Here is a 22,568-nt window from a genome sequence, read left to right as displayed (position 1 = left end):
AGACATGGAATTAAACAACAGAAAATCAGTTTGAAAAAAACAGACGATAATTGTTTCTTTTTTTAAGTGCTCAGCTCATGGCGAGCGCATAGCCATGCAGCCCAAGGCAGTAATGAAATGTTGCATCAATATTTATCTAATACTAGCATTCTTTGACTCTTAATGTAGCCTACTCATGTTCAGGGCAGCATATTTAAAAAATAGCAAATAAATAAAATAATATTTTCTACATATGTTTAAAATGTAGTATGGCACTTTAAAATTGATACTCATGTACTTATTTATATATTATATACTTATTGTAATTCGCTAAATAAATCTGTCTAACAACTAACTTAATCTATCTGAGCAAAATTCCTTTTTTATTATGCTCAGCCTCATGACTTCGGCTTAGGGTTGAAGAAAGGCATTAAAGATGCTTTGCAGTATTTACTAAAATATTATAGACAATTAAGGTATGGCTTGAGATGGTGGAGCACATATATACATTTTTGTAAAATAAGTAAAAACTTTTGGTAACCTCAGTTTTTTTTTTATACATAAAGCTCAAAGAAAGAGGCTACGTGCAAAAACAAAAAACACTCAGATTCACATAGGAAAATATTCATTTATGTACATAAAAGGCACAGAGCCGAGCCTGTGTGGCTGTGTCCAAACCCCTTCTTATTTGACACTGCATTAAGAATGTATGACTGTGATTTTCGTATAATGTGTGTCATATCACAAAGTGGTGGGTTTTCCAATTGTCCAATAATGATCTATTTGCCAATTCAATGCCACCGAAGAAGAGACGGCAGGCAGGCGTAAAATGAATAAAACATCGAATGACATGATCGCGACAGTTTCATTTCAATCTCTTCAGTCTCTGCTAGCTTTCTTTCATGAAGTCTCTAAGAAGACTCGTGTGCATTTGGGGTAAAATCAGCACTTGGATCCTTGCCTGAGTTTGTATGTGCATTGCAGTTTTTTTTCTGTTCTCTTTATCTCAGACTAGACGCCTACGATGCACTACTTTCACAAGCATAAGCACAACGTCTCCTCGCATCTGCTCCCATTTGTTGAAATAGTTTACTGGCAATATCCATGCTGGCTGGTGAAGATTGTATACATCCATGGTTAATTAGCTAATGCCAGTAAGTTTAAATATAAATATGTGAGACAAAATGTGACCCCTCTTAAGTATGGATATAAAGTGCAGATGAGAGTTGGGGGTGAATCTCTCCCTTTACGACAGCTATTATCAGGTCTTCAATAAAAGGTGTGATTGTCTAATTGGAGAAGAGGACAGAGGAAGAAAATATGTCTGTGGGGAATAAAATGACATATGTCGGGCTCACTTTTTGAACTTTTTTTCTTTATTATGCAGGTCTGAAATAAAAGAAGCATTATGACAGAAAGTGATGCTGCTGGCAAGGAAAGACAAAAAAGGCAGCATCTAAAATATATATATATATAAAAAAAATAACCAACAAAATCAGCATTGTGATCGTCATCATTATTATTTATCAAACCAAAGCAGGAAACAATAAAATAAGAATAAAAATACACCTCCATTGTAAGAAGCAAAAGTGATCTCATTTCTTTTATAAATAAGAAAACCTGTCAAACAGCTGATGGCTAACGCGCGCAAAGAAAACTCCAAACAATGTAGGAATAACGATTTCAAATATTTATCATTACTGGTTTTACAAATAAAATAACTACAATTGGCAGTTTGTTTGTTTTTTCTTGTTGGTTTTGTATTTTTTTTTACACAACTTAAAATGTTATTGTATTGCGGCGACTAAAACTGAAATTCTGCTACACGAAAGGAGATCAAAACGAGATGTCTTTGTCAGCAAAATGCATTTTCCGTTAATCACACAAAAGTTAAAAACACAACCAAACACGAACCAGAAACTTATTAAAAAAAAATCACTTGCGGTGTTCACATGTTGGAGGTCTCCCCCTCCTGCATGGTTAGGGGACAACATGGACATAACAGTGGGATAGCTAAACAAAAGATGGGAGGGGTGGGCATTTTGAGTCAATAGCCCCCCACCTCCGACTTCCCTATCTGAAACTTTACATCTCATTTCATCTCACAGCCTTTCTATCCTGCCTCTGCGCTCTCTGTTTCTCTTCTTGCTCCGAAAGGAGCAAGAAGGTTTAATGATCTGCAGGACATATATTGTGTATTCAGTTTCAGATTAAACTTTGTCTGTAAAATAACAACACAGACGTGAGCACAGATTTAATGCACGAGTGAAAGTGTGAAATAGTCCTCTGAATTTCAATTGTATGGGATTGTTAAAATTGACAAGACTCAAAGACCGAGACACTCACACTTACTAGTCCTCTGCTCGCACACTTATGCCACGTCATGAATGGGGTACATTCTAACGTCCAGACGCACTCATACACACATACAATAACATACATGTACTTTTAGAGGAACAAATCTATCTGGACTTTTAATTTCCAATTCAATTCCACAAAAGTGATATTTACAATCACACTGTGACAGCTCAGTAGACCTCTACAGGTCTTTATTAATAATAAAAAAGATTTTCTTCGTTTTTTCTGTCCTATTCCCCACCAAGCTTTTAATCTGTCGCCCGTAAGCACAGCTACCATAACATCAAGGCCTATGCTCAACATACTAGGAGTTAATATTTCTCTATGATACAGGGCCCATTGCTTACTAGAAACAGAATGAAAAAAAAGAAGACGGAAAAAAAAAAATAGCCAGCTTGAAATAAATAAGACAGAAACATCAACAAAAAGGAAATGAAACTACAAAATGGGTGGAAAAAGGAAAAACATGTTTTTTCTTATTCTACTTAAAGCTGGATGGGATCCCTAGCGGTTCGTTTTGATGGTGGCACACAAGAGGGGCGCTCCACAGCCCACGTCGGTGAAGGCTCAGACATATAACTGAGGAGGTGATGAGCGAGGGCAGGGAGGAAGAGGGAGGGGAGGCTTTATAAGTGCTTGGCAAATTTAAACAGCAAGAAGACCATTAATACAATAAGTTGTACAGACAGTAGTCATCTAGTCAAAAAACTGCTCACAAATTCTAGAAACTGCGAAAAATAATGATTACATTAATTATGAAAAACAAAAACGTTGTCGGTGACAGTTTATAGGAATCTGAATGTGTTTGTTTATGTATCTGGCTGTATGTCAAGGTACACTGGATGTAAGAGGGAGAAGGTTGGGGCTGGGTGAGGAAAACAGAGCGGGTCGACTCCTCGATGTCATCATTTGTCAGCAGAGGATAATCTTCAGTTTCAGGTGAGGTAGAGGGGCTTGTCCCTGCCTATCATGCTTCCACTGTAACACAACAAGAACCAGTGGAAAATCAATTAAATCAGAAGCATAACAAAGTCGCTAAGATAACTAAAGAGAACATATTTATAACAAAAGAAAATAAAAATACTTTGATTTCAATGTAAAATCAGGAGGTTTTTTTTTTTATATTGTTTTAACACTTAAAGCTTACAAACATGCCAATAATTTTGGTCTTATGAGCACAAAACAACAGATTTTGTGTTTATCAAATCCCCAAAAAGTTTCTTCAGGTGATTTGTTTTTTTTTTCTTTTTGATAATATAAACCCATTGGAGCCTTTGGCTTTAAAGCAAATACTGGTACTGCTGGTCTGAGCATAAGTGTTGGTGGAAAATGAAATAATCTCCATAAAACCCAAAGGGAGGGAAGCCTTTTTTTCTGGTATCATTGGGTTTCAGGACTGGCTTAATAGAAGGAAAGCAAGAGTTTTAGCCAACATACTGGATATGTCTGCCTGTAAAAAAAAATAAAAATAAAAATTAGCCCTGACACCATCCAAACTATTTATTGGCCTTTGCTTTACCATCCTTAAAAGTCCTGTAGTAATGTTTCTAACTAAATGCGATGGAAATGTTGACCAACCCTTTAAAGCTTTAAAGAAAAGAAAACAAAGAAAATGCAATTTGGACATGTCTCCATCCAATGGAGCGATTTAACGTGGCGGTGCAAATTGTAATGTTTTGATTCGTTGATGTTACGCTTGCTTTTAGTAAAAAGGAAGTAAAGTCACAAAGCTCAGCAATGGAGCAAGGTTTTAACAAATGTGTTCCAATCAGGCAAGTCTTACTCACTTTATCATGTAGGCTAATATTAGCGATGGTTCATGCAATCTGGAGACAATGAGAGAGAAATATGATTCTAATTCTGCATTCAGGAGGCCAGCCAAGGCGGAAAAAACTCATGAGTCATGTGAAATCTTGTTTCCATCTCCTCATTAGCACATTAATGCTTTTTTTGTATAAAGTAAAAAACCAGCTTAAGTGAACTTAAAAACTTTTCTAGAAGATGTTTGTAAGTTAATTCGAATTTTACCAATTCTATCAAGCTCCTCTGATGGGATACTTCAAAATTAACAAAATAAAAGGGTGATGGAAACACTTATTCTGGGTATCTCTGAATGCACAGACCTTCTTCAAACACTTCCAGCACCCCATTATATTTTCTAGAAATATTCTTGGATAAAGTAGTTTGTGAAGCTCCAGCTATCCTGGAATGGATTCAATTAGATATCCTTCAGTTGTCAATGATCTTTAAGTAAAGTTACGTTTATGACTGTGCAGGCTTGGGGTCTCCAGCTCTCAGTTGTATATATATTAAATAAACAATTTATTAGATTAAAGTCTCTTGAAGAGGATACAGATATACAGCTTTAAACCATTTTTTATCCCTCTCATGTAACATTAAAATTTTCTGATTAACTAGATTTGAGTTTTTATGTTGATATAATAAGCAATGATCATAAAATTAACAGAAAAACACATGAAATAATCAGTGTGTAATGAATGAATGAATGCATTTATATGAGTTTTCTATTTTGATGTGAATTATAACTTATCCATTCAAAATATTCCAATTTATTGTAGTGTCTGGATAACAGACTTTTGGTGTACAACTTTTACTGTAGAAAATTGGTAAAAAATAAATCTGCTTTATAAAAAGTTCTTGAGGTGGATCATTGTAAGATTACCACTTGCATCAGCTCCTGTATCTACACTGACCTGCAGTGGTTGCCACACTCCCGATTGCAGTATTCTCCATCCCACTCGTGGTTCTGAGCCACTCCAGGACCTGGCCCAGAGCCAGGAGCTCCTGGAGACTGGGAACCTCCAATACTCTTCTGGTACTCTGACTGGAGGTGAGAAAAACCCTGAAGGACATAATTCAGAAAAATTGAAGCAAAACCCCTGAGTAGACACCTCATCACACTCACATCAACAAATGTCTCAATCTATTTCTACCTGCTGCCCTGGAGGTGGAGAGTGAAGAGAGGCCTGTAGCCCCATCTGGTGGGAGATGATTGGCTGAGACTGGACCTGCTGCATGCGGATGGGTTGGTTGAGGAGCGAGCTCTGGTGCAGAGAGAGCTGCTGGTGTGGGTGAAGTGGTGGGCTGATCTGGAAGGAGGAAGGGGGAGAGGCACTAATGCTGGGCAGCATCGGCGACTGGCTGAGCGTCTGTGACAGAGTGTGGCGAGGGGCGTGTCCTGCGTAGCTCTGCAGGTCGGTAAGAGGGAAGGCCCCCGGTCCTAGGTATGGCGATGACGGCTGTGGGGGAGGTGGCACGCTGTACAGCGAGTTGGTTGGCATCATATGAGGAGAAGCCTGACTTGTTTGGGCAGTTTTAGTCTCCCCAGGGTCGTTATATGTCTGAAAGGAAAACAAAACACACTCAATCACAGTGATTACAACCACTGTAAAAATACTTTCACAATAAAATAAACAAAAGGGTTTTAGTCAGCCAATTTTCATGTATATATTCAGAAACTAGAAGGTGTTAGCTTTCAAATAACTTATCACACGAAGCAAACTATATTTCATTACATATAATTTACTGCAGGAGATACTCCTTTATAAGCGTATAATCTAAGTTCAGATGCATTCTGCTGACTGAATTAACATTATCATCATCTCTGCATTGTGTTATAGTTACTGCAAAAAAACATATATGTATTCAGAGTGTGTAAAAAAAAGAACTATTCTTGTGTATATCCTTATCCAGTGGTTTGTTCAATCTATGCAATTGCTTTTTTTGTTTTACAAGTAGCTGGCATTCCTGTTGGCTACATAATAGCAGCTATATCAGCTACTCATATGAGGTTATATAAAACGGGAAAAAAGAAAACTTTATTCTGACTCAGTGCAAAGACGTAAATTTTTTTTAAAATAGAAGAATCTTTTTACCCCCTTTGAAAGAATCCAGACCAGCATCATAAGTGACAAAGAATTTAATGACCTCATCATTTCAAAAATTGCCTTAAAGTCTTTTAATTCTTGACAGGAGACTCTAGACAGACTTCTTTTAAGCAAAAAATTATTACTCGAAAAAGGTCTATTTGTTTTGTTTTTCCTTAATTTAGTACTTGATAGCTAATTTAATTTTGATAGCTTCCTGCTACCCTGATAAGGCTGCAGCTGTGACTAATTAGACAAACTCTAATTACTTTTTTTGGTTAATTTTAGATTTATCTGCTACAAATAATTTATATGATGTTGATTACAATAACTTTTAAAAATAATCTATTTTTGCACTATTTTTGAAAACAAACTATATTTGTTAACTCTGGACAGGAAGAATCTGCTAACCATTACACTATCAGCCAACTGTTGCTTTGTGGTCATAGTGTTATTAAAGTTTGAAATCGAGTCAGAAGACACACAATGTATTAAGCTAAACAAAACGAAGCTGCACTCATCATTTTATACGTTTTTATGATTTTTTCCCAAACTGTGGCTAATTATTTCCCTTCCCCCATTCTACCGATTTTCCTTCCTCCACAGCTGTTCCTAATTCCCCTGATCAGCTCACCTGCATCCAATACCATTCTTTACAGTATAGATATTTTTTTGCTTTTTAGTGCTCACTTTTGTTTTCTCCAGATCATGCTCCATGTCCTGTACTCCCTTAATTTTTAAAGGTCTTTTTTTTCTGTCAAAATCAGTCGCTGCATTTGAGTGCTTTAGAAATCACACCATGAAATTTTTACTTTAAATCAAGGAGCTCACAGTGTTAAGTTCTGTCCTTTTATTATTTATATATTCTTTATTTATTTACTGCACCCATCTACCGTGGCACTGAGCTGCAAACATACACATTCATTTGCTAGGTCTGTCCCTCTCCTTTCCTTTGCCTGTGGAAGGTGCACGTGTACGTATGAAACACATGGACTGTTTCTCATTAGTGTTCAGACTTGCTGGAGTGATGTGGGGTGGTCTGTTATTTAGTAATGGCTCCCATCCATCCAGCCAAATCCCTCAAATAATCAATGGAACGATATGAAGGAGCGGATAAGCAGGGGAACGGGTACATTTTCAGGGGTCAAGTGGAAAATGAAATAAGGAAGAAAAGAGGTGAATGGAGGAGGGGAAGAATGAGATGATGGGTGTTATTTGTTGAAGCTCATTTTTAAGTGGATAGACAACGATTGTGTATTATAGTAGATGGACTCTAGATTGTCTACACTAAAAGTCAGGCAGACTGAAAATGTTTTGTCAATGTCTCCTTTCTATCTCCTCTTTCTTTCATCTTTTGTTCTTTTTTTTTTCTTTTTCTGTTTTCTTCTTCTGTTTTTCTGCTCTACTTACATTGCAGTGTCCATATAAACTGTAAAACTCCCTGCATAATTATAATAAAGCAATTTATATGCATGAAACAAGTGGAGCAGTATGGTAATTGCCATACCGCTACACTTGTGAAAGTAAAATCTGTTGGGCTCCTTTTGGCATCAAGACAATTATTCTTATTGCCACCTTGCCAGACAGGACACTGTAAAAAATAAAGTCAGGTTATTTTTAAAATTCAGTCCACACTTTCAATGTTACCCCTTTATTTTTTTATTTCCCTACAAGGGAAGGGCCAATGCTATTTAGTGAGTTGCAATCAAACTTTCTTTTTTTCTTTTCCTCTTATATAAACTAACAAATGTCACAAAACAAAAGGGCAACAGGTGCACACACAGGATGTAAATCCTTGAAATGATCCTCTAATTACCTCCAATTCCACCAACTCCTATTCACTCTGAAAAAAGTCCTTCATCTATAATTTCTAAAAAAAAAAAGTCATTTTGAAGGATGAGCTTCAGTCATTCAGTTAGAGTGGCTTCTCCTGAATGAGAGACAGTGAAGGTTTGCATGTTTATTTTTGTCTGACAGGTTTTCTTTTTCTTTTGACTCTCCAACTACCATCATATGGCATCAATCAAGCCTCTGCATAGGATACCCTGAATATGTAATCGCACCAAAGACAAGAGATGAGAATAGTCTTTTGAGAAGAAAGTATGGCAGAGTGAAGAGGCTGATGAATTAACTATTCATGCCTTAATCAAGGTGCTTGTTTTCTGCTCATGAGCGAAGGAGGAAGTGTGGCGTCCCATTCGGGGGAGGAGGACTGGAGAGCGCGAGGAGGAGGAGCTTGGCATATGCTAATGTAATTAAGGTTTGAATACGAAGAACAATATGGAGACAGATATGAAATGAAGTTCAGAGAGCTCTTTAACTGCTTCCAAGCTTTGTATATGGGGTTGGTATTTTTCAAACAAACAGATAGAAGAAAATCTTAATGGTTTGACTTTAAACCGCTTCACAGTGAGGGGATAGGATGTGAGCAAACCTCAGCCAACACATTAGCAGCTCAACAGGGAAGAAGCAAGCACCAGGAGGATGGCAAATGACAGGTAATGTCCACTCCTGCTCTTACACATGCATGCTGATAAGCAGGCCCGTAGACTTGCACTATTACTTTTTATTTCTCCCCAGGTTACAAATTGAGGTGTGTCTTAGGCCTAATTTACCCTGTTTTCTTTTGAGCACACATACAGCCTTTCTTTTTTTTTTTTACCTCCACTCATAAATTTATTTACATATTTACATAATGACAGTAAAATCTGCATTAGATTCATATCTATAATCATTTGTATATGTCTACAGGAAGATGCACTAAACATTCTTTGGATTTCGTGAAGCTTTTTATAGGAATAAGAGCGGAATTCTGTCTAATTTATTATCCCTTATATTGCAGCTGACCCATGTATATCAAACATGTGACCCCCGCTGTTACCTTGGAAACCAGACTGGCTCTGTAGGCGGCCAGGGCTTTCAGGTACTCCTTCTTAGCAGCCTCTGTTTTCCTCTTGTAGCTCTGCAGGAACAAACACAACAACAATTTTTGATTATGAGCTGATACCAAAGGTTGCAATGACCCAGCTTTCCACATTGACTGATGCATTTGAGACTCTGGGAATCATGGCTGTAATGAAAATAAAACAAAAAACAAAAAGCATTTCACATGCATTTGCTTCACAATCTGCACAATTATCAGGTCAAGGGGATTTTTTCCCCATTCAATGATGCCGGTGCATATGAATCATTTGCTTCTTAAAAAAATCCAATTCAGCCCAAAATGAAATGTCAAGAAACATTCTGCACAATAACATGAAAATAGAAATTAAACGAGGAGTGAGAGCCTGTTTGTCACTTTGCACACTGCTTTTTCAGTGTTATTCTCTATTAAGGCTGTTGCTCATCTCTTAATCAGAGCTGATGTCGAAGCAAATCACTCAGACGAGAGAGAGAGAGAGAAAAAAAAATAAAAGAACTCAAAACAGCTTTAGCAAAAAGGCAATCTTGAACCGTCTGAATGAACCTCAAATGATGCGTTGAGACAGGGAATTCAAGTTAATGTCATCACATGTCACTCACAGCCTGTGTGCAACTGCTGCTGCCTTTTTCACACAGCAAAAAGTGAAGGATAGAAAGTCCAGCCTCAAATCGATAAAGGCTCAGATCTCAGCATTTTAATACGAAGGAGGGCACAGTTATTTTGTGAGTGATTTCAGAGGGTAATTACTGATCTTCTATGAGATACTGTCAGTGGCAACATGGGCAGGGTCATCTTTTCTCAGAGAGGTGGGGTAGAATAACCATTAAGCATTCATGGGTTGCCAAGTGAGCATAGGCTGGCAGCTGCTGACGTGCATACACTCAATAAACAAACAAGCAAACAAACAGGACAGCAAACAAAGCGGGATGAAGCCGGATACAATCTCTTGTTCAAACAGCTCATGTTTATCCTCTCTCTCACCCATATTTACAGTATTATCATTATTGCTTTGACATACAGTGGCTTCCAAACCTGAAACTTCACATGCCTTTTTTTATATTTGTCATCTTACACCATTAATAATAATGTAATTATAATTTATTTAAAGTTAAACAAAGTAAAAAAATGCATTTGTATGCAACTCTCTTAACTATCATACCACTACATAATATTTAATGTAGCAAGTTATGATTAAGCTATTGTTCACCTGTGTTCAATTTGATTAAAACAGGTTTTATATCAATATGTCAGGGGTTTAATAAAATCTAAAAAATAAGAATGCCATTTTAAACTTCATACTTCAACATATTTAAATATTAAAACTTTTTTTTCTAAACAGGTTTGAATAGGTGGTGTAGGATGCAGGAGAATGTCCTGCAACTGGAGAGTTGCCGGGTCAAACCGTAGCTCTATCTGTCTCAATTGTTGTGTCCTTGGGCAACACACTTAACCTGGATTGCGTACTTCTGTCAATGAGCGCCAGGGTAGCTGTGGCTATGACATAGCTCACCATCATTTTGTGTGAATGTAAATGACTAAATGAAGTGTAAAGTGGTTTGAGGTCCTTCAAACTGATGAAGCCCTAAACAGGACTCACCATTTTACCATTAAAAACACATGGGAATCTGCCCAAACTGCAGACAAAGAGAGCAGTAATGAGAAAGACACACAATTATCCCATGGTAACCCAGGAAGAGTAAAGATCTACAGCTTTGGTAGGGTGTCGAAAGGAGAATTAGAACTTCCAAATTATGGCCTTTGAGGTGAGAAGAAGCCAGGGTTGCAATATGTTTTTTTTAATTTATTTTTTGCTCTTTTTTTTTTTTTTTTTTTTTATATATAACTGGGAAAACCAAAAAACCAATAATGAAACATGATGGTGGCAGCATCAGGCTGTGGCAATGCTTTTTATCAGTGTTCATGAAGAAGCTGGTCAGAGGTAATGTAAAGGAGGAAGGAGAAAATTTAACTTTTGCATAACACACTTTTAGGCCACTTTCAGACTGAAAATCTGTGTTTTTCAAAACCGGGTTGACCCGCTAACAATCAGATTTTGGCTATTTTTCCATTCAACCTAAAAGCTGGGTCTGACACCCTGCCGGCAAGCTGTGTTGCCTCGGTCTCCCAACACTGCGTGTTTGATGACGCCATCATGCTGGGTGCGCATTGCTGATGTTGCTGAAATCTGTGAAGTAAATAATGGAGAGCAACATGGATGGAAGCCAGAGCGTATCCAAGTATTCTTTATTGTTTTGCTCCGCTGTCTGTCCTCAGAACAGTAAATTTAAACAAATCTCCACTTCTCCTAGGATTATTAGGAGCTCACATATCTCTCTATCTTGCCAGTGCTGTGCCATGATTCTCGATTACAAGCAGAGTTGTTTGGACTTGTTATTTAATAAGCGACCAGCGTGACCAGAATGTTGTGACATACATATGCTGCACTAAACGTCATCGTGTAATTTAGCAGGTCAACCTGGGTCTGTTGTTCCCAAAGCATGCTGATCACAACTTAGGTGATTTTAACGTGGGTTGCTTGCCGAGTCGCTTGACCCGGGTAGACTCGTTAGTGAGCTGTTCCCATTGCCACTAAAGGCCGATTTTTCCCGGGCTTAAACAGGTTTTTTGGTGGCTCCAAATAACTTGACATTCATGCAAAGATTAAGTTTGACTTGCTGCAGTGGTTTTAGCTAAGTTCTGAGGGAAAGACAAATGCATGCCACACTTTTTAGCTGTTTCTGATAAAAATGTTGAATCCCAGGTGTCATTTACCTTCCACTTTACTGATATGCAGTGGTTTGTGTTGTGTTATAACAAAAACCTTTGTGGCTGTAATGTCAACACTCTATGAAGCAAGTCTCCGAACTTGAAACTACAGTCAATAATCATCAGAAGAACAGCTCCCAGAATAAATCTTTAAGTGACTACGCACATCTTATAGACTCGTTTTCTTTGCATTTATTAACCTAAACTACTCCCAACAGTCTTGATTTAGAATTAATTTAACACAACTAATGATCTACACAGAGACAGATACTTTTAGGCAAATTACTATGCCTAAGGATGTCTAATTATTCTGAAGTGAGCGGATTCATTACTGGTTAAAGCTGTCAAAGACTGTCGGTCACTATGAATAAAAAATAACAACGCTGCTAGGGGGGATAGCATATGCCTCCAAAGTAATCCCGGCACAGAGGTGTCCCATCTGAATTAGCCCCCTAATTGTACCTTAATGAATTGTTCTTGTTTGATAACCAGTTAATTACAGGAGACAATAACCCTGCGCCCCACTGACACCGATGGGAGTGATTACCCTGCGAACGTAAAACAGAACGATTGGTGAGAAACAGAGGTGAGGGTGGATGTGGGGGTGTTGCCAACGGTACTGTAGTTAAGATAAAAGACATGGTATGCAGTAATGGAAAAGAGGTTAAAAGGGGGGAGACAAAAAACTAACATAAGGTTTACAAAGGGGGAGAAATAAAAGAAAACAAAAATACACTGCAGGTAATATCTGAGCCAGGAGTGTAATATCCAAACATGCATCTTAAATGAAGTGACAGTGTGTTTTTTTCTTTAGATCTCTGACCTTTCAAGAGTACACAAATCCAAAACACAGACTCAATTAAATAAAGCTAAGGTTTCCCCTTCACTCCTACGCAAATCCATTTATCATTCATCCCCCTTTTCACTGCTCTAAAGACTGAAAATTGATCTTAATCTCAAATAACCAAAACAAGAAAAATTTTCTTTTGTGTTTCTGGGGCAGCCGTTACATGAAGTCATGTTGTGGAATAATGGAGCCCAAATAAAGCATTGATCTTGCACTTTAAAGCACAGCCCTTTTGAAGCTGCATAACTAGAAAAAAATTATAATGAAAAAGAAAAAACAATGAACATAAGTCTTTGTTCTGCTGTGCCTTTGGACAACACAGAGAAGGCAGAGAAAACACAATAAAACAAATGACAATAGTGAAAATGCTCCTCATTTCTACAGAAGAAGACGATCGTGAGTTTCTTTTATTGTATTTATGTGAATTTTTGCAGCATGGTATGTTTAAGGAGTGCTACAGATAATTGGAAACAGGAGCCTTGATTTAGTTAAAACAAAGCTGAGCGTAGGGGAAGGGTTCTGTTTACATTCTGGTGTTCCTGCAAGGCTCCAGAGGGTCTGACTGAGACATTAAAGAATACACCTCAACAATCCTGCAGAGATGATGTGACAGGCGCATGTTGGAAGAAAAAAGCATTTGGACATATATGTAAACACATCAGGAAGAGTTAGCTTAAAAATTAAAACTGAATGTTGAAATGTTTTCAGGAATAAGAAATTGCTATAAACAGCTTTCCTTACATATGCATGTTACTGTAGTGTTACTGGAAAAAATATAATTATGCATGTATGACACTTTCAGGAGCAATTGAATATACAATAATGACTTTAATTAATGGTAGATATACCCCATTAAACTTCTTTACATATGAACATGTTACAAACACAAATCTGTGCATGTTATTTGGACCTTTTTTGGTAAACATATATAAGGCAACACAAAATTATAAACCTCCAACATCTAATAGGAGGATACTGTTTAATTAACTAAATGGTAAGTGAATGGCACAAATGCATCTCTTCAAGACATGGCAATACACACTGACTAACATGTGTAAGAACGCTATCAGTCAAAGAAGCCGCCAATAGCCCAAAAACTCTGGAGAAGCTGCAGAGCACCTCTGCTCGGGTGGAAGAGGTTGTATTTTATGAATTGTTCACTGAACAAAAGTTGTCCTTATGATCAGTGGCAATAAGCTGTTCGACTTGCAGGTCTACAAGACATAAGAAACGACAAAAGCCCAGCTTTTTTTTGCCAGCAAGCAAAAAATTGTGGGTTTCTAATTAAGCCATAGTAATGGCAGGCTTATGTTCTTGGAATACTCTTCTGCGTCATGGAAAGGGAAGGTAAATCTGGGATGTAAACATACAGCTATGGCTACAATGGAATGCTTAAGATAAAAGCATATTTATTTGTAGAAGGAGGTCTAAAGCACTCAGGAAAAAAGTTATTAAGGAAGCCATTATTGGTACATAGCTAATGTGATGAAAATGTGGCAACATGTTTTGGCTTGGAGATAAAAACACTATGGACATCAAAAGAATATTCACCTTACTATATAAATGGGATTCAGAGAAAATACATTTAAAAGAGAGAATGTGAGTGAGAGTAAAAACTGCCATAAATCCAAAAAAAAACATTGATCTACAGGATACCAGACAGAATGAGGATAATTGAGACTACAGAAAAGGGTGGACAAGTCAAGTTCGCCATTTAAATCTGCTATTCAGTAGCTTTTAATGTGTAGTTCCAAAATTATTCTCTTTGCAGGAGTCTTTTAAGTCGATTACCATCTCTAACTGACTTTTGTGCTCTGTACTCAATATTTTAAGGAAGTCATAGCTAACATGATTTACATCTTTTTTGTGGACTGCGAAGCACTACAGTACTGGGGGGTTTCCTGTAGTCTCTTATCTTCATGCTACCTGTAGAGAAATGTTTTCTTTGAATAATGACAGTTTTTACCCTCAATGTGGTAAAATGATTTTTTTCCTAGTCCTATTTATATAGAAAGGTGTATAGTTTTTATCTGTCTGGATAATGCTCTCTTGTCATTAGCAAATCATGCTGATCATGTGACCACTTACCTGCACTAACTAAGCAGCTGTCTTTAATTGTACATTTAATAAAACTTAGGAAAGACTGACAAACGTTTTGCCATTGCCCTGACGAAGGCCCCTCTACCCGAAATATGTTGGCACGTTTTTACTCCTTCAGCCATGACCAAAAAAGGCCTTTTAATAACTTTTTTTCCTGAGTGCCTCAGACCTCTTAAATTTTTTACTTGGATACTTTACTGAAGAGCAACATAGGAACATACTCGCACTCCCTACAAGTACTCCATGCTCAGTTTCTTTGATTTCATATTTATTTGTAAAAATGGCCTAGTCAAAGTCCAAAATGTATGTTCTCAAAAATAATCTGGCTTGAACTTGGCTTATTATGAAGAGCTATATTTATATATATATACATGTATATGCACACTACACATGCACATAACACTTTTTTTTCTTTTTATTCCTAAAGAAATTTATAGTTGTAATGTTAAGACAGTCTTAAGACACTTTTTGTTACCCTTTACAATCATATTCTCCATTGTGTTGATCTATCACATGATGTTGTAAGGTTAAATGACAGTCGTAGTCTTTTGCAATAATTAAGGCAATCACAGGGTTATTACCCTGACAGAGAACTCTATTTCACTTGATAATGAATCATTAAGTAAAGTTCATTACGTGTTCAGTGGAGTAACACGTCTAATTAAACACATGATGCACAAATAAAGATAATAGCTGTGGAGTGACACACTAAATTGAGTATTTTTACTGGTGTACTACTTGTTTGCAATTCTGTTCCTTTTTTTTGTCTTCCTACGAAGGGTTATGCATTTGCATTATGTGAGATAAGAACAGAAAATCTAAAGAGTTTAAAAAACTACCAGGACACCAAGGGTTAAGAAGCACAAACAATAACATTTCTGGAGCAGATGTCCTTGAGGGAAAACCAAGGACAAGGCAATTGCTAATCTTGTATTCCCAGCATGATCAAATCACCAGGCAACAGATATAAATAAAAGGACAGGAAATGAGGAATTCACATTCAAGGGTGTCAGTGGCGAAATGAAGATTCATGGTGAAGAGCCCTGGCGAAGGTGGCAAAAATTAACTACAAATAAAAGGGACAGCCGGCCTCCAAAGTCCAGCGTATAAAGCAGTTGTGGATAGGAGAGAAAAAGACATGCTGGAGAGGGGCGCAGAGGAGAATGGGCTGCACTTTGTCATGAAGACAGGTGCTTTTATTTGACATCCAATAGGATGTTCCCTTCAACTGGATATTCTAAAAATATGAGTCTGCGCACGATCATCAGACTGTCTCGTTTTCCGTTCATTTCACACTATCATTTGTTACCACAAAACACACAGAAACCTATTCAGCTCTATTGGCCTGGAATGTTTAAATGAAATTGAAACTGAGCTCCATTGTGGGAATAAATAAAATGCAGTAAATGTTAAGGCAGTTTCATATGCACAGGTTGGGATGTAATAAAAATGAATTAGGATGATTACACCGACGCCGCTGATGTCTAAAAACAATGTTTCGCTTCCTTCAATAAGAACATTTGAAACCTCACTGATTGTGAATGCCTGATCAATAAATAAACATATGAAACAAGAACGAAAAGCTCAAATGTGACTATGAATAAAGAAATGTGTCAAGTCTCATGGTTCTGCAAGCTGTTTTAATGCACAGCAGTTAAAATCTAAATCGGTGCAAATGCTGCTTGTTAGTTTTACTTCAAAAATACATTACTTTGTATAGTTTTAGCAAATAAACAACTGGCAGATTTAAAAAAAAAATTGAAAAATGAACCGTAAACATTCTAATTATCTTTGATTCAGTGGTAATAGTAACTAGTTAGTAAGCTGAAACCTATATGATGGGCCTACTATCATTAATGTCTATTCAATTCTAAGCTTAACGAGTTCATCAAACTAAAATCCATAACTCGCTCAGGTTTTTCACATTGTCAGGTTACATCCACAATTAGAATTTGTCAAGTCAGGTTCACATTTTAGTCTGATCTCCTCTAAAAATCCAGAATGAAGGTATCTAGTACCTAATTAGTAAAAATACTTCTATGTTTAATTGAATCACAGTATAAACATGTCTGTTCTGGAAAGGTGTTAGACAACATTAGAGAGCGAAGAGCATCATGAATGCCAGAAACGTGGCATGAAAAAGAGTGATAAAGTTTTGTCCTGTTGCAGTGCTCAATCATTCGAAAAAAGTTGTGTTGCACCGATACCGATACCAGTATCAGGCGGGGTCCCAATACAGCCCTAAAATGGTGCTATTGGTATAGCAAATAGGGCATCGATACCATTTTGAGAGCCAAAAGTTTATTGAACTACTGTCACCCATTCCAGGTAGGCAATAAAAAGTTCTACTTGATTCACTTTATGTTAGTCTTTTTTTTCCTGCTTCACAAAGGTAGGCAGCAGCTTGACAAAGTCATGATGGCAATTATTTTACATCCAAGTAGTAAGCCGTTCCTCATATATACACACACACGGATAGGGCTGGGTACCGAACTTCGGTTCTTTTATGGTACCGACCGAAATGCTTCGGTTCTACAGAGTATCGAAACATGCCTCGTCTTTCGGTACCAAGTTTCGGTGATTGGCTGTAACACTTAACATGATTGCGTCATCCAGGAAAAATACATAGGAGGTCACGCCTAGAGCCAGGGTTCATGTGTATCTGTTGTGAACTGGTTGCGAGCGTCGTGGAACCCCTTTAAAATGCCCCCCAGGTCAAAAGTGCGGCTTCACTTTATTAAGACTGATGCTAATAGTGCGCTTTGCAATACATCGTGCACGAAAACAATTTAAGAGCAGAAAGTTGCACGGTGTTTGACTGCAAGAAGAGCGGACCGCAGCCAGCGCGACCATCCTCCTCTCAGCAGCCCGTGGGCAGAGAAAAGCCAGAGCGGAGTGAGTCATGCTGCTTTCAAACTGGACGCAGCAAGAGCAGCAAAATCGCGTCTGCTGCTTCCCTTTTGCTGCATGTACCACCTTCTGACGCGCGGCTGAAGAAGCTTTGCTGCTCTGGCTGCGCGGTCGAAAAGTGTGTCTGACGCACGTTGGGCGGAGCAACTCTATCCTTTATTTGCCTTGCAGCTATATTTGCTGTGATCAGTGGGAATAAAGTAGTTTTATTATGTTTTTAAGTGGGAAAATCCACCTGAAAACTTAATCAGTGCAGTCAGTTCATCCTGCCATCCAATATTTCTGTCGGAGCCGCTCAGACCCCCACATACCAGCGGTGCGCTGTCAGTAGGATCCCATTCAACGGGCTTGTTTGTCAGACATGGTAATTTTTCTAAAGGAAAACTGCTAAGTAAAAAGGTCCTCACAATGTAACAGTGAATATTAGACACTGAATTTTTTTTTTTTATGTAAGAGGAAAAATGTAAATGGAAAAATCAGATCTTAAAATAAAACTCAAGATTTGTACTTTTTTATGTTGTGTAACTTTCTTTTTATTTTTTTTATTTTATAAAACTGGTATCGAAAAAAGTATCTTTCAGGAACCGGTATCGAAATGAAGGTATCGGTATTGGTACCAGAACCGAAAATTTTTGAACAATACCCAGCCCTACACACGGACATCAATTTTAAACAGATGGTATCGATACAGTATCGGCCAATGCTGCACAGCCAGGTGTCGGGTATCAGGGCCAAATGGCATTGCGCTAGAAAAAATTTTTACCCACAAAGACAGGGTCTGTATGTGTGTAGGAAAACCAGAGCTGCACATCAAGCTACAGATAAAACGTATTGGTGGTATGTGAAATGGTCAGTGCTAATTAGAAAAATTATGCAGCTTCTAATAAAAGGAAGATCCTGGAAGAAAATCTTTTAATGGCTGCAAAAGATTAGAAACAGGAAGAGAGGCTTTATCATCTAGCAGGAAAGTGATCCTAATCATACCACCATTTCTAGTGAATAGCCATAGTTTTCAGATTTTTACCTGTTTCTGCTCCTCTCCAAGTCCGTCCCACATGGAGGCAACTATTTTGGAGACATCTCCAAAGGTTGCGTTTGGATTCTGTCCTTTGATGGCTGCCTGGGTGTCTCTGAAGAACAAGGCATAGGCCGACACGGGCTTAGTTGGCTCATTAGGGTCCTTCTTCTTCTTCTTCTTCTGGGGCTTGGGCTTGGGTTTCATCATCTCAGAAGATGGTCGTTTTTCACCAGTTATCTGGAAGGCAATCAGTGCACACACAACCAAGAAATAGCTTATTGACACTGAAACTATTTCATTTTACCAATTTCTTGTAAAAAAAAAAAAAAAAAAAAAAAAAAAAATCTTCAGCAAATGAATAATTACACCTCTGATGAATGGCTGTAACGCTGGGTCCAGGTGAAGCATATAAACCTAATTACCTCTATAATTTGATTGCTCAGTTCAATAACCAACATTTGAATATTGCAGTAATGATTCACTGACAAGAGCACTTTCAAACGGAGGCGCTAGTTGACAGCAAACCGTCTTTTCTTTTTCTCCTATGACACTCTGTCAGAAATATCATGTGCTAGTTGAATTTATCAGACCTTTTCAAATCTTTATTTTGCAGTTGCTCAGCAAGTCATAAATTCAGACTTTTCATGCCTGGGCTGAAGGGAATTTTAAATCGTCTGATGTATCTGCTCTGGCTTTGATGTGGTCTCAGAATGAATTGGAGAGAGCAAATGGAATTACTTACTGATAGAAGAGATGGTAATCATTTTTATTCGCATGCGCCCTGTGAAGCCCAGCAGAGATGTATAGGACTAGAAATATATTTCTTGAACTAAAGCATCCCCTTTACTTACTTTACTTATATTGTAGCACTATGAACTGGCAGCTAAAATGAGATGAATCTGAAACATTGATGAGGTGGAGAAATTAGTGAAATACTAATCTGAATTCCTACTTATTAAATTAATCAAATATAAGTAAAATAGGATGCATAATCAAGTTAAAGTACAGCTTGCATGAAGACATAAAAAAAAAGACTATAATTGAACATGGATTTAGAGCAACAGTGGAGATCAGAACCGGGGAAAATTGATGATAAAAAGTGATTGATTTAAAAAACAAACATTGTTCACATTTTGTGCTGTAAGAAAAAATAAGAATAACCCACTGAATATCTAGTTCTTTATAGAAAGATTTACATTCTGATCTTTTATAGCTCTAAAAAGAATTCAATTGAATTACAGGTTGTGAGGAATATATAGATTGTAACCCATTGATCCAAAGATACCAAAAAAAAATGTACTTTGAAGTTGAGCAAGAACTTAGGACACCCCAACATATAATAACTAGTCTGAGGATCTTAACTTTGACTCAGTAAGGGACTTTCCTATTTCTCAATTCTGAGCCAGGGCCCAGTTCTTTTTCAGCTTATTTTTTTTTTTAACAGATAGTCTACAATTTTCTTTAAGTTCACCCTGATAAATGGCAGAATTCTATTGTGGTTAAAAGGCCTGGTATACAGCAATGCATCTCCAAACCATGACACATCCACCTCAGTGCATCACAGTTTGCGTGACAATCTTTCACTGCCAACGCTGTACTAGGTTTATGTGAAACTTGTCCTTTTCCTTCTAAAAAAATATATTTTTATTTATTAGTTCTGAAATGTCTTTTTTTATATTCGAAAAATCTCACAATCTTTGCTACTTTGTCTTTCGCCTACTTTTGTCTGGTCTTTGTGTTTTTTTTTGTAGGGCAAAGGTTTCCTTCTTGCATATCTACAATAAAAGTTAAACATGTGCAATCTGTTTCTGATTGTATAGACATGTAGCAAGAGCCTTCTGTAAGCCAAAATTGCATTTGAGTGTTTTTGAAGAATTCTTTTAGCAGTTTAGGGCCTGCTTTCAGGCGAAGTTGCATGGATGGTCAGACCTGGTAATGCTGGAAGTTGTTTTAAATGTCACATGCTTGTAGACTACTTTTAATACAGCTGGATATCTATTTTTTTATTTGTTTGCAGACTGCTTTCAATCCAGTACAAGAATCATTAACTGTAAAAGTCTAACTGGCTTTCCTTTTCAACATAGGGTTTAACAATGAAGCCTTTAAATTTCTAAGTAACACCTATCTTCCACAACAGATCACTTTTATCATGTTTCACAGGTAAAGTATTTTCTTCAAATATCCAAACATGTCAGAAAATCTCTCAGGGCTCTTTTTATAAAGAATATTAAGTGTGTGTTTTTAAGATTTCACCAACAACCAACCAAACATGGAAAAGGGGCTGAACCATGTCAAAATAAAACTATGCTCTGTAAAACAGTTGGAAACATATAGAAATGACTTAACAGTTTTAAATTCAGCTCCAGGGAAACTATCAAAAATCCCTGACAATTTATATTAGAATCTAACTGTAGTTGTCTTTAAGCCATCTCAGACAAGCCCCTGCCTCCATCTTCAGAGAAGCCACATCAGTACCTTCGAATGAGGATCTGTCTCCTCTTCCTGATTGGAGCTTGAAGGGGAGGGTGTGGCTGATTTACTCCCAGGAGGCGAGGGGGAACCATGAGGCAGTGCGCTCCGGCTGACCTGAGGGTTTAGCTGAGACAGTGCACTCATGGGATTGGGCAGTATCGGAGGTGAGCTGTTTATCATGTGGTGGTTACGGGCAGGATCATAATGAGCGGCGTCAGGGTGCTGGTGATGGTGTTGCTGTTGGTGGTGGTGGTGCATAGCCATCTCCTGCATCTGGGATGAGAGAAGAACACCAGCTTTACTATCTTCTCTGCTCAAAAAAATAATTGTTGCCAATTAGCCAAATTTGCAAATATTTTTAGGTGGAGATGACATTTCTTATTTGGTATGGTTTGTGTTGAATAAAAACCATTACAGGCCCCAAATTCTGCCAAAGCCTGCAATCTTTACTTGTACCATTTGAAAATTTGAAATCAATTTCTTAATCTGCAGTAGAACAGCTTCACTCAAGTTCTCCTAACTTTGGAGGAGACTAAAATTCAACAATGCCTTAAATATTGACATGTTTTTTTTTCTGATGGGGAAAAAATAATTGGTATGCACAAATCAGAAAATATGGCCCATGTAGATATTTACCTCTTTAAAACATTTATCTAGTTCTCTGAAAACATGTATTACAAATTCTGATTGAAACAGCATCGCAGCCACCCATAGAAAGCAGTAACTTTTTTTTTGATTTCTCACTTAACTAGTTGGTTTCTGTGCCTTTTTTGTTGTTTTTTCAGTTCCTCACACTGAGTTTTGCTTTATTTTACTCTTATTTTGTACATTAACTCCAAGTCTGTTGTTTTGGATGTACATATCACTGCAGTAATCCTGAAAATCAAAAATTGAAAATGTCAGAGCTGTTTTATAAGCTTACAAAGTCAAACTAAAAGTCATGACAGGAGCTATTTCAAAGCCTACGTTTTCAGTTATACAGGCTGAAATGGAATGAAGCAGACCAGAGGTGATACAGAACCTATGCTGAACCAGCACTTTGCAAAGAAGATATTTTATAATGGGCTACATCAATAATATTGCATGTAGTGATTGCAGTGAATAGATTGACCTCCTAAACCACACATTGCTTTGCCCATAATTAGCAGCTGTTGCCCAGAATTGCAACGTGTTTAATCTCCTTTTCCTTTTTGCCTTTTTACTTTAAAGCTATAAAAAAAAAAAATGACATAGATACCTGGTATATAAATGACTTGTATTCAGCAATTATTCTACTTGGCTTCATTGTTAAACAAATTCACTGCAATG

The 22,568-nt window shown here is 37.4% G+C and overlaps 1 protein-coding gene across 5 annotated transcripts in view; it reads right to left on the bottom strand.

The window, feature by feature from the left end:
* Positions 1–2,467: 2,467 nt before the first annotated feature.
* Positions 2,468–22,568, bottom strand: part of tox2 (TOX high mobility group box family member 2) — a 119,907-nt gene continuing 99,806 nt past the window's right edge. For 2 of the 5 annotated variants that reach the window (XM_038302706.1, XM_038302845.1), the window contains 6 exons: positions 21,264–21,533; positions 18,795–19,037; positions 9,106–9,186; positions 5,292–5,699; positions 5,052–5,200; positions 2,468–3,315 (listed from right to left, as the gene is read on the bottom strand). In XM_038302706.1, coding sequence (XP_038158634.1) covers positions 3,273–3,315; positions 5,052–5,200; positions 5,292–5,699; positions 9,106–9,186; positions 18,795–19,037; positions 21,264–21,533 — 1,194 coding nt within the window. In that variant the 3' untranslated portion in view covers positions 2,468–3,272. The remainder of the gene's footprint in view (positions 3,316–5,051; positions 5,201–5,291; positions 5,700–9,105; positions 9,187–18,794; positions 19,038–21,263; positions 21,534–22,568) is intronic. The other 3 variants (XM_038302772.1, XM_038302917.1, XM_038302977.1) reach the window with 3 other exon arrangements.

The sequence above is a fragment of the Cyprinodon tularosa genome, unplaced genomic scaffold (assembly GCF_016077235.1).
Source record: "Cyprinodon tularosa strain WSP-4 unplaced genomic scaffold, ASM1607723v1 ctg10, whole genome shotgun sequence".
NCBI classification, from domain to species: domain Eukaryota; kingdom Metazoa; phylum Chordata; class Actinopteri; order Cyprinodontiformes; family Cyprinodontidae; genus Cyprinodon; species Cyprinodon tularosa.
Note: the sequence above shows the minus strand (reverse complement) of the source record. Positions and strands in the feature narration are given on the sequence as shown.